The 12644-nt window shown below is 40.9% G+C and overlaps 1 protein-coding gene across 2 annotated transcripts in view; it reads left to right on the top strand.

Annotated features, from left to right (window-relative positions):
• Window positions 1-12644, top strand: part of GRM3 (glutamate metabotropic receptor 3) — a 75179-nt gene that overhangs the window by 40241 nt on the left and 22294 nt on the right. Inside the window, exons 2-4 of one of the 2 annotated variants that reach the window (XM_087969184.1) lie at window positions 922-1044; window positions 2994-3592; window positions 5911-6766. In XM_087969184.1, coding sequence (XP_087825310.1) covers window positions 3131-3592; window positions 5911-6766 — 1318 coding nt within the window. In that variant the 5' untranslated portion in view covers window positions 922-1044; window positions 2994-3130. The remainder of the gene's footprint in view (window positions 1-921; window positions 1045-2993; window positions 3593-5910; window positions 6767-12644) is intronic. The other variant, XM_026682616.2, reaches the window with a different exon arrangement.

Below are 12644 nucleotides of genomic sequence, written 5' to 3' on the forward strand. Positions count from 1 at the left end.
TGTCTGGCCTTCGAGTGCCTTGGAAAATAGCTTGACCCCCGCCTCCTCTCTGGGGCAGCCCCTCAAATATTGGAACACTGCTCTCCTGTCCACCCTGGTCCCCCTCTTCCTAGACTAGCCAAACCCAGTTCCTGCAACCGTTCTTCACATGTTTTAGCCTGCAGTCCCCTAATCCTCTTGATCACTCTTCTCTATAATCAGATAAGAGCTTTGATTTTTCTCAAATTTAAGTACCCACTAAACTCCACTGGGTTCAACACAGTGTACATTTAAGTAGATTTATGCAGGAATACATGTATCAGAAAGTTTTTTCCCCTGATTCTTCAGCCTCAGTGATGCACAGAAGTGATGTTTATCATGATCTCATTGTGTCAGTGATGGAATCTTATGAGTCTCACCTGTGCAATGACATCACATCATCAGTGATGTAATCATGGCTTGTACGGGATGCCTATAATTGACTGAACACTGTTGTTCTTCTCATTTACTCTCAAGGCAATTCTGAAGTAGACGAGATAACGTAATTTTTGGCCACAGACTATCATCTAAGCTAACATTAGGATTATGAGTGGGACATAGAATCTGTCCGTGTGCAGTTACACAAGTTGGTAGAAAATTCATGGAGTTATCATCCCAATTTGAGGGATGATACCAGTCTTGAAAAATCTGACTGAATTTACATTTGAATCACAAACCTACAGTCATCTTTCATACATCTTATTTCCATAAAGTTATATATTCTAAATTCAGCACTATTCACTGCTGGAGCAGACTTTCTGATTCTTGGCATAAGAGTTATGATATTTCTGTGCATCTCCTTTGTATAACTTATTTGTATTTTTATTGCTTTTTGTAGAATTTATTGTTCTTTGACTAAATCCTATGAATTTGGAAATCATTTTACATTCTCTTAATATTCAGACCGACATGTTCAAAGGACACCGCGTGTATAAATCACAGCCTTGGTTGACAAAGTAGTTTAAGTATGGATCCTGACCTATCACAGCCACAGTTTTTATGCACTTTGAAGGAAACTGAGATAAGGTATGTGCTTCTGCTTCTACCTAGCAAAAGCTAAATTGACCTGGGAAAAGCTCAGCTTCATAGCTGAGAGGTTCTCCAGACAAGAGCCTCCAAGAGAGAGAAGGAAATAAACCTATCTTAAGTAGAAATCCTGTTCCGGGTCCACTCTCTAATTATTATTATTATTTATTTCCTTCAGGATGCAATCTTATTTTTCATAGGGAGCATTCAGGGTTGTGTTCCCCCATATCTTGAAAGGGCACGCCATCCAGGAATATGACCATGGGACAAGCACATCATTTTTGCAAAACTGCAGGTCCAAGACCTAGGAGTAGCTAGCCATCTGCCCTATCTTGATACCTTACAGGTACTCTTTAGCAACTTGCTTAATAACCACTCACAGTTATGATGGGGATGAAACAAGTAACTCAGAATTGAAAGCTTTTTCAGTTTTGAATATTTCAGAATATGCAGATAGCTACTGATTTATCACCTGGGTCATCTCTGAGATGGGCCCAGTTGGAAAGATAAATAAGAAAGGGATTTGCCCAGCTGTGTGATCAAGATAAGGCGGTATCCCTAATGAAGCCCCACTCTCTCCAACCTGTTGCCTTAAAATGTTTTGGAAGTGCAATTCTCAAATTCTCAGCCCCAAACAACTTAGGAAATGTGCAGTCCCAAACCACACATCCACACACCAGGTGTCATAAGTGCTAGCTCTGTTAGGCAGCATGGCAGGGGTCACGTACTGCAGAAGTCTCCTTCGAGATGGAGAAAATTGGCATTCTCCTGCTGAATTGCATCATGGTATAAAAGGAAGCCCCTTTCAAACATGACAATGGACATTCTCTGTCATCCAGCTCATGGTTGTCCCAAAAGTGCTTTTTCAAAAAGCAACTGGACTTTCTTTGTTTTTACTTGAAGAGGTTTCACTTCTCATCCAAGAAGCTTCTTCAGTTCTGAAGAAGAACTGAAGAAGCTTGGATGCCTTTGGGGGGGGAAAAAACCACCTTGGGGATCTTTCATAAAGTTCAGAAATATACTGTGTTTGTATGAACAATAGATGTCAGCATTCCAAGCAGTGGTGGGATTTAAAAATTTTTATTACCTGTTCTGTTGGTGTGGCTTGGTGGATGTGGCTTGGTGGGCGTGGCATGGGAAGGATACTGTAAAATCCCATTCCCTCCCCACCCCACTAACCTGCTTTCCAGTTCCGTTCTCCTGGGCAGGGCAACAAAAGAAGACCCAGCTGAACAGCTGGGATTCAGGAGGCAGAAAATAGAGGGAGTTGGCGGGGCCAGTCAGAGGTGGGATTTGCCAGTTCTCCGAACTACTCAAAAATTCTGCTACCGGTTCTCCAGAACTGGTCTGAACTGCCTGAATACCCACCTCTGGTTCCAAGTAATGCACCCATAGAAAACAAACTCCAAGGCACTCGAGTTTCATCAAAGAACAGTTTATTGGATACATCATTTTGGCACAAACTGGTAAAAGCCGACGGAGGTTTCCCGCGGCTTTCACCTAATTAAAAACAAAAGTTTTCCCCTTCCCCACAAGTCACTGGTCACGTTGTCCAATCCAAGTGCTAGCTGGCTGCTGGGTCACTGGCTCCTCCTCTGGCCAGCCCCCTGTGAGAATGTCCTTGGTTTCCACAGGAAAACTTCATTGTTTTGGCGACAAAACCCCATCTAACTATTTCCGCCCTCCCACTGCTGTGTGGCTACTCTGAAGCCTCCAGGCTCACTTCAGAGTTGACAATAACCTGGCCTGTTTTCAGAGTAGCAAATGGCCTCACATTTTCAGGAGGATGTCAGATTGACGAGAATAGTCATCCTGTCATTCTTGTGTCACCATTAGAGAACTTGGTCCAAGCTTCCCGTGAAGATTTACCCTGAAGATATTTGCGGTGAACAATTTTATGATCCGTTCTGCATTTCACCTTCTTCCTAATTACTTTTCCATCTCTGTAGGCACCTGACAGAAGGTCCAGTTGGTTTGTTCCTTCCTTCTCGATGGGATGGCTCTTCATCCCGTGAAGCTACGTGCTGGAGAGAATGAAGACCTCTGATGTTTGTTTCTTAGAGCTGCCGGAAGAGGACCAGTGAAGATGTTGGCAAGGCTTCTTATGCTTGCGCTGGCTTTGTTCTCCAGAAGTGTCTTCCTTTCTTTAGGTGACCACAACTTTTTAAGGAAAGAAATTAAAATAGAAGGAGACCTGGTGCTGGGAGGCCTCTTCCCAATCAAGGAGAAGGGGACTGGCACCGAAGAATGCGGAAGAATCAACGAAGACCGGGGCATCCAGAGGTTGGAGGCTATGCTGTTTGCCATCGATGAGATCAACGGGGACAGCCACCTGCTCCCGGGGATTAAGCTTGGAGTCCACATTTTGGATACCTGCTCACGAGACACCTATGCCTTGGAACAGTCCCTGGAGTTTGTCAGGGCTTCGTTGACGAAAGTGGATGAAGCAGAGTACATGTGCCCTGATGGCTCCTATGCAGTTCAGGAAAACACCCCGTTGCTCATCGCAGGAGTCATTGGAGGATCTTATAGCAGTGTTTCCATACAGGTGAGCCGCTCCATCCATAAAGATAACACAGCGTGTCCATAATCATTCACCTGTTTCAGGGAATCTAAGGATCTCCCGATCAGGAAATTGGGACTGGTGGGGTTGAGTTGTGCAGCCACAGTTCAAGGCAAAGGAATTGGAAGAGATGGTAACCACTAAATGTTTCTCATGATAATCTCAGCATCATCTACAAGAAAGTATGAAATTTCTAAATGTTGGGTCAGGATAATGCTTCCTTCAGGGCAGCCATTTCAAAATCTGAAGGCGTTCTCCAAGACCTCAAGATCTTTCCAAGCATGATTGATATTATTGAATGGAAGGTTTTGCAGATCAAACCTGGGGCTTCCCAAAATTTAAATACTAAAGAGATGACCTCCAGAACTTTGATTTCTGCCGTTGGCATTCTTGAGGCCAAGAATGTTTGAAGGAAACAAGGTGTAAGGCTTAGGTGGAGACTTATCAAAAAAATTTACCCAGCTTAAGTAGTTCTTCTTTTTGGCTTGTTGGCCATCTGACCACACATCCTTCAGTCAAAGAGCCAGAAGAAGCGGCTGGATGATAACAACTCCACAGCTGGAATTGCTGATAAAATCAGAATAAGGATTATGGGCCTCTCGTCTCATTGCCCTGTTTGCTGATGACATCACAAAGTTCTCCAAGCTTTTATCTTTTATCTTTCCTGGAGGGTTTTAATAATAGGTCATGAATATTCAGATCGTTTTGCAGTGTGATTTTCAAGATGGATATGGCAGGAGGTAACTTTAAACAGCCGTTGCTTCGGGAGTTTTTTTTTCCCAGGATATTTTTGTCTCAATTGTTTCCCTGCAGGCACAAATGTGAGAATTTGTTACACAGGGATAAAATCTTATTATATCCTAGTGATGCAATTAAAAGATTTAACTCTCACATTTGTAGAAATGCAGATATAGTCATTTAAATATTCAACATCTGAGTCCAAACAAATTATAATCTAATAGTTCATTGAGCAATCATTGATTCAATGTAGTCAATAATTTGCATTGTAGCAAAGGAATATCTAATTCTCAAAGTTCAACGGTTGGATTTGTACAAAATGGTAAACTAATTTATGGTTTCTGAATACCATACGGGTACATTTAATTCTACCCACTCTCCCCTTTGCTGCTGCTGAGAAAAAAAATACAATAAATAGAAATTTTATAAGAAGAAAGGACAGGGTTATGAATTATGTTTAATGATAAAACCAAGAATTCTGCTCTTTTCGCTAACAAGCCAGAATCTAAAACCTGTGTTTGATTTCTGATTCCTAGCCATTCATGTATTCTTCTCAAATGGGTATATCATCTTGTCTCTCTTCAATTCTAAATCAGAAATTTTGTTGGGAGGAAAGGGGGGGGGAGAAAGAAGGAAAGAAAGAAGGAGGAAGAACGAAAGAAAGAGAGAGAGAGAGAGAGAGAAAGAAGGAAGGAAGGACAAAAGAAAGAGAAATAAGAAGAAAGAAAGAAAGAAAGAAAGAAAGAAAGAAAGAAAGAAAGAAAGAAAGAAAGAAAGAAAGAAAGAAAGAAAGAAAGAAAGAAAGAAAGAAAGAGAAGGAAGGGAGGGAGGGAGGGGGAGAAAGAAGGAAAGAAAGAAGGAGGAAGAACGAAAGAAAGAAAGAGAGAGAGAGAGAGAGAGAAGGAAGGACAAAAGAAAGAGAAAGAAGAAAGAAAGAAAGAAAGAAAGAAAGAAAGAAAGAAAGAAAGAAAGAAAGAAAGAAAGAAAGAAAGAAAGAAAGAAGGAGGAAGAACGAAAGAAAGAAAGAGAGAGAGAGAGAGAGAAAGAAGGAAGGACAAAGAAAGAGAAATAAGAAAGAAAGAAAGAAAGAAAGAAAGAAAGAAAGAAAGAAAGAAAAGAAAGAAAGAAAGAAAGAAAGAAGGAAGAAAGAAAGAAAGAAAGAAAGAAAGAAAGAAAGGAGGGAGGGAGGGAGGGAGAAAGAAGGAAAGAAAGAAGGAGGAAGAATGAAAGAAGAGAGAGAGAGAGAGAGAGAGAAGAGAAAGAGAGAAAGAAAGAAAGAGAAAGAAAGAAAGAAAGAAAGAAAGAAAGAAAGAAAGAAAGAAAGAAAGAAAGAAAGAAAGAAAGAAAGAAAGAAAGAAAGAAAGAAAGAAAGAAAGAAAGAAAGAAAGGGAGGGAGGGAGGGAGGGAAGGAGGGAGAAAGAAGGAAGGAAGGAATCCAAAGACCATCATATTAGATGCTCCCAGAGTCATCTAGAAGAGCTCCGATCATTCACCAAATTCTGGACCCACTCCTGGAAAGACAATGGACCTTCTCTGCATCCTAATGCTGTTTTTCTCTTTTTTAGGTTGCCAATTTGCTCCGGCTCTTCCAGATTCCTCAGATCAGCTATGCCTCCACCAGTGCCAAGCTCAGTGATAAGTCCCGGTATGACTACTTTGCCAGGACGGTGCCCCCTGACTTCTACCAAGCCAAAGCCATGGCTGAGATCCTGCGCTTCTTCAACTGGACGTACGTGTCCACGGTGGCCTCGGAAGGAGACTATGGAGAAACAGGGATCGAAGCCTTCGAACAAGAAGCCCGCCTGAGGAACATCTGCATCGCCACCTCTGAGAAAGTCGGCCGGTCCAACATCCGAAAATCCTATGACAGCGTCATCAGAGAACTTCTCCAGAAACCCAACGCCAGAGTGGTGGTCTTGTTCATGCGTAGCGATGATTCTCGGGAACTCATCGCCGCGGCCAACCGGTTCAACGTCTCCTTTACCTGGGTGGCCAGTGATGGCTGGGGGGCCCAGGAGAGCGTGGTCAAGGGCAACGAACATGTTGCCAGTGGGGCCATCACTCTAGAGCTTGCTTCCCATCCGGTCAAAGAGTTTGACCGATACTTCCAGAGCCTCACCCCTTACACCAACCATCGCAATCCCTGGTTTAAGGACTTCTGGGAGCAGAAATTCCAGTGCAGCCTTCAGAACAGGAAAACCCACAGAAAGGTGTGTGACAAGCATTTGTCTATCAACAGCTCCAACTACGAGCAGGAGTCCAAGATCATGTTTGTCGTCAATGCAGTGTATGCCATGGCCCACGCCTTGCACAAAATGCAAAGGACAATGTGTCCAAACACAACCAAGCTCTGCGACAACATGAAGCACCTGGACGGCAGGAAGATGTACAAAGACTATTTACTCAAAGTCAACTTTACAGGTAAACCGTCAGCCTCTTCTGATGCTTTCCCTAGGAAATAGTTAGGTTTTATTCTACATTTATTTAGCCTCTTCTTCGTCTTGGGCTCTCTTGTTCAAGCAGGGTTTGAGGTGACGAGATATATATATAGATATAAATACATATATACGTATGTATGTATGTATGTATGTATATATATGTATATGTATATGTATATGTATATGTATATGTATATGTTTTCTTAAGTTTTCGTGGGTACTTACATGTATGGTATTCAGCTTTGTTCGGGTATTTTCCCACGTCATTGTAGTTGTGCTTTTAAAGTTGTAGCAACGTTTCAGCAGAATCTCATCTGCCATCATCAGGCTTCTGTATATATATATATATAATCTTGAAGCAAGGGAGGACTTAACAGAACTAGATAAAGCCAACAGCTTCTGTTGACTAAATTATCAAGACAAACAACTGCAAATGCCTTTTCGTTCTATTTCAAGGCCTGGCAGGATAAATCAAGAGGTAGCCAGCAGTTCCACCGAAATCCAAGGAAATGTCAGGAAAACAAACACAGATGTCGCTTCGGAGGGAAACAGGCAGGATTAGAAGAGACAGGTAGATTGGTGAGCTATTTAAGAGGTGGTGCCAGATGGACTCTTTTCTGTCTGTGTAGGAAGAGTTTGTTTTCTGGAGAAATTAGCCAAGGGAGAGAAAGTTAAGCAGTCAAAGACAGTCAGATCCAGAATAACAGACTAACAGAGCCAGGAGGGACCCGGGAGGTCCTCTAGTCCAGCCCCCTGCTCAAGCAGAAGACAAATGGTTCTCCAATCTCTTCTTAAAAACTTTCAGTGATGGAGCAGCCACTTCTGGAGGCAAGTTGTTCCCCTGATTAATTGTCCTCCCTATTGGGAAATTCCTCCTTAATTCCAGGTTGCTTCTCTCCTTGACTGGTTTCCATCCGTTGCTTCTTGTCCTGCCCTTGGGGGCTTTGGAGAATAGCTTGACCCCTTCTTTTGGGATGCCCTTGCAGGAGGGGGGGGTGGGGGGGGGGGAAAGGGTGGAGGGGAGGGTGGGGGGGGGGGGAGGCGGGCAGCTTAATGAAGAGGAAGGGTTTAGGTATACAACACTAACACAAACACTGCTTTAGGGCAGACCTTCTTTTCAATAAACTAAACATATCCCATTCCAGCAACCGTCCAGTTCCCTAATTACCTTTCTTGCTCTTCTCTGCAGTCCTTACAAAGTCTCAACATCTAAAAGGCAGATGTTCTAGCAACCTCCTTAGTTCTAGGTTGCTTCTCTCCTTGCTTCATTCCAGATTGTCTCTGGAAGGGTTCACTCCACATTCAACTACTTCTGCCCACTTTCCAGAGGCATTCTTTTTCAAAAAGCTTTAGTCTAGCTCAAAGATTACTTCTTTATATTAGCGCTGATTTTCTCTACCCTGAACCATTTGGGGTGATCCAGATTTTCAAAAAGCATTATTTTCTAGCCATACGAACATTTAAAATACAGCAAAGAGCACTAAATAGCTAAAATAACAAATATCACCACAAACCCTCAGTAGTCCTTAAAAACACTACTAAAAATAAAGGTTATGAGTTAATAAATGCAATTTGCACGTAGAAAAAGCCACATGTGAGCCAATGCAGCTTGTATTTTTAGCTACCCTCCCAAAGGTTTTGGCGAAAACTTTAGTAACCACAAAACAGGAACCTGCTTTCCTATATAGTTGGAACAAAAAACATCTTTTATTTTAACAGCTGCTTGCCTTCTCATCCTAGAAATGAAATAAGGGATTTATGAAGGCACCAGTTTCTCCAAGCTATTTATTGTTTCCAATGTACTATTCCAGAAGAGGGGACATTTTGTCTCAAAGGCAAGCAGCCTTTGCTAAGAGAGTCAGAAAAAAATGGGCCTAGATGGGCTTCCTTTAAAATGGCAGTGGTTTTTTTGGCACCAGGATGCCAGTCAAGATCGCTTCACCCTTTCCAAGACCTTTGTGAAAGAAGACCTTCCGGAGGGCTGTATTGCAAAATACAGTGGCCATGCTTCCTTGGGCAAAAATGAACAGCAAACCTGAAAAATGGCACATCTACAAAAAAGGTTCATAAGGGCTAAAAATATTTATGTTTTTATTTTATTTAGAACATTTGATTTTATTGATAACTTTGCGTGACAAAGGAATATACAAGAATAAAGCCCCCCCCGCAAAAAATATGTTAAATGAAATAAATTTAAAAGGGCAGCTTTCTAATATAAAGGCCCATTCTTTATAATAAAGGATCTGTGGTGATTATATTTTAAAGTGGAAGCTAACTGTGAAAATGATCATTTTTGTCTGGCTGAAAATGTTTCTTGAAAGAAAGTCCTTTAGTAAGGACATAGTTTAATATTTGGAGCAGGGCTGTGTTATATTAGACTATAGGGTTCCATAACTCTAATGATTGGTCATACGAGCTGGGACTTATGGAAGATGTAGTCCCTAACATCGAAATACCTGGCCTACTTCTGAATTACAAGGTTATCTATCAGCCACTGAAGTCATTGGGTGAGTTTGGGCCCATTCTCAACTTGACCAACTTCACAAGGTTTCATAAATTATTATTTTTTTAAAAAAAAAACACATATCCCACCTTAATTCCATGCAGGAAAGGCAAAATAGAAATTTTGCCAACAAAAAAATCACCTTCTGCACCTCACAGAAATGTATAACCTACATTTGAAGACTTGTTAGACTGATTTCTTTCTTGAATCGCAACATTTGAGAGTTTAAAGGAGTGGGGGGGAAAATGGTTTTCTCATCCCCATCTCACAACCTGACAGAACACGTATTGTTTACTCTTCCCCCAAGAATTGCTCCATAAACCAGGTTAAGCAAAGGAGATCTTGTGGAAATTAATTTACACAACGGTATTGAATGGCTGAGTTCCACTGTCACGTGAACTGGGGTTTTGTACTGGGAACTATTTTTGTTTTCTTGAAATAACTTAAGTCACTTTACTTCAAAAAAGAAAAAGTTGGCTGGGGCCTATTTTCCATCTTGATCTCTATCCAATTTCCTCTTTTCAAGAAGAAAGGAAAAAGGGAGTGGGATTTGCTGAACTTCCAGCGAAGTGGGGGGGGGAACCCACCTCTTGAGAGCCCATTTCCATGGTAACCACTCCATTCAGGTAAGAAAGTAAATAGGGTCGTTGGCCTGCAGCACACATTTTCCCCAGACAAACTCACATCAACCCCCTTAAGTCCCCACCTTCTGTGCCATATAGACTAGCTGAGAATTGCAGCTGAATAAAATCTTATTTTTTTCGGTTGTTGTTGTAGACCCTTAAAGTATTATTCTATGCCAAAGGGAGCCTGGGCTTCAAAATATATGCTGGAGTTGTCTTATTGCAACTCAGTGTACATCCTGCCTTTATTGTGTGCAAATCGAGGTGTGTACATAATGCTGTTGCCTTCTAGGTTCTTCACTATAACAACCCTACCTGGTCTGTGGTAAAGTTGGGTGGGAAAACAATGATGGATCCAAAATCATCCAACTGACTTTCATGCCTAAGAAAGAAGTAGAAGTGATGGTGCCCTGGGTTCTAGATCGATATCTTCTACATTAAATTGGCACTTGTTATAATGACACATCTTCGGTCTAATGTAGAAAGTCAAGACCCCAGATCAGAGGTCTCCAAACTTGGCAATTTTAAGACTTGTGGATTTCAACTCCCTGCCCCAGATAAAGTATTTTATCCTTTTGAGCCTCCTTCAGCCTCAGATGAGTATGAAAAATTGCTTGTTATGTCAGAGTGTTTTCACACAACGCGCTGGACCCTAAACCTGGGTTAAACAAAACACAATTTCAGCATTCATAGAACAGGACATTATCTTAATAAGCTGGACATTTCTGGTCTTTGCACTCCATGGTTCTTTGGCATAATCTGGTATTGCCCTTCCTTCACAAGACATGATTAAACAATGGCTGGTTTCTTGCAATACTCTGAACCATAAATTGGCCAACCCCACTTTAACTTAGCCTAGCCACCATATTAAGACTAATGCTTGATATGGTTTTGTGAATCTCATAAGGGGGAAAATGTGCTTAGCTTAGAGGAAAAAGGGGGAGAATAGTCATTATTCATTCATTCGGCTGTCCTGTAGGAGATTGAGTTGTTCCAGAAGGCAGGACTAGAAACATTGGGTGGAAATTGCAGAGAAGCACAGTTTGACCAAATATGGTGAGAAACTACTGAATGGTTTCAGCAGATTGACCATGGACACTCTTCCTTTAACAAGTGGTATTAAATGGACTCCAGAAGATGGTAGAGAACAGGAAGACCTGGAAGAACCTTGTCCCCGTGGGGTTGCAATGGGTCGGACACAACTTTGCAACTAACAACAACAAAAACTGTTGGAGATACTTGAACAGAAGTTGGATCGCTATCAACCAAGAATGTTGGGAAGGACTCTTGTACTTTAGATCTTTCTGGGCAGATTGTTTCCAGAGGACCTTCGACGAATAGAATAGGATAGGATAGAATAGAATAGAATAGAATAGAATAGAATAGAATAGAATAGAATAGAATAGAATAGAATAGAATAGAATAGAATAGAATAGAATAGAACAGAACATAATTTTTTATTGGCCAAGTATGATTGGTCACACAAGGAATTTGTCTTTGGTGCATAAGCTCTTGGTGTACATAAAGAAAAAATAAAATATCTTCATCAAGAATCCTAAGATACAACCCTTAGTGATAGTTGTAGGTTACTAATAAGCAATTGAATCATACTAGGAAACCAATAAAACAATATAAATTGTAAAGATGCAAGCAACACAATTACAATCATAAGTGGGAAGAGATAGATAATAGGAAGGATGAGAAGAAGAATAGTAATACAGTCTTACTAAATAATTTGACAGTGTTGTGGGAATGAGTTGTTTAGCTGAGTGATGGCATTTGGGGAAAAAACTATGCATAACAAATCCTTTTCTTCTTCTGTTACTCATTTGAGGTCTTCTACAGGAAAATCATCTACAATAATATTTAAAAAAATTACCTAGTCATTACAGGCGGTCCCTAAATTAAGATCCTCCAGCTTCAGGGCAAGTTGTTCTTAAGAAAAGGCTACCTATTACTAAAGGTGGCAGGTGGCATTGTCCTTCCTCTGTCCAATAAACTACTGAAGCTACACAACATTTTTATGAGCCCCTGAAGCTGTGCATTTTTAACCCACAGCCTGTTTTCAGAAGTTTATGAAAACACATTGCATGCTTTCATAGTTTGTCAACTCAAGGAAGGACAACTCCATCCACCATTTTTAGTAGTAGTTTGTTTGTAAGTACAAGTTCTGAGCTGCCTACAAATTCAAGTTACAAGGAGATTTAGGGATGGAATTTATTCTTAATCCAGGGACTAGTTTACATAACTTTTTTTTTTAAGTGTTTAACTGAAACTGTTCATTCTTTTGTTAGCATACGGTAGCATTATTTTCCATCTGATTTATTTCTTGGCACAATACCTGGCTTGTATAAAGCTCTGCCTTCAGTTAATTCTTCAGATTAGGAACTTGTGCAAATGTGACTCTGTGAGTTAATTCAAGGCTACACAACTCTGTTGTTGTTTTTTTAATATCCTTGGGATTTTCCTGCAGATCGCTCTGGAGATTATGGGGTAACAAACTAAGAAAGCACCTTGCATATTCTGTGTTTATCTCCTTGGCAAAATAACTTTCTTTTCTTCAAGATGCATCATGATGTTGTTGAAAACAGCAAACTTTAAAGATTCTCAACTGAACAGAAATATTTAAATATGGTAGAAACCATCTGAAATCAGGCCAGATTTCTCCAAAAGTAGCTTGCAGGACCATACAAATAATGAAAGCCAGACTATAGCCAGCAAGGAGCTCTTAGGAA

The sequence above is a fragment of the Notechis scutatus genome, chromosome 6, assembly GCF_049901735.1.
Source record: "Notechis scutatus isolate UNSWTSFEM ecotype Mainland chromosome 6, rNotScu1.2, whole genome shotgun sequence".
NCBI lineage: Eukaryota > Metazoa > Chordata > Lepidosauria > Squamata > Elapidae > Notechis > Notechis scutatus.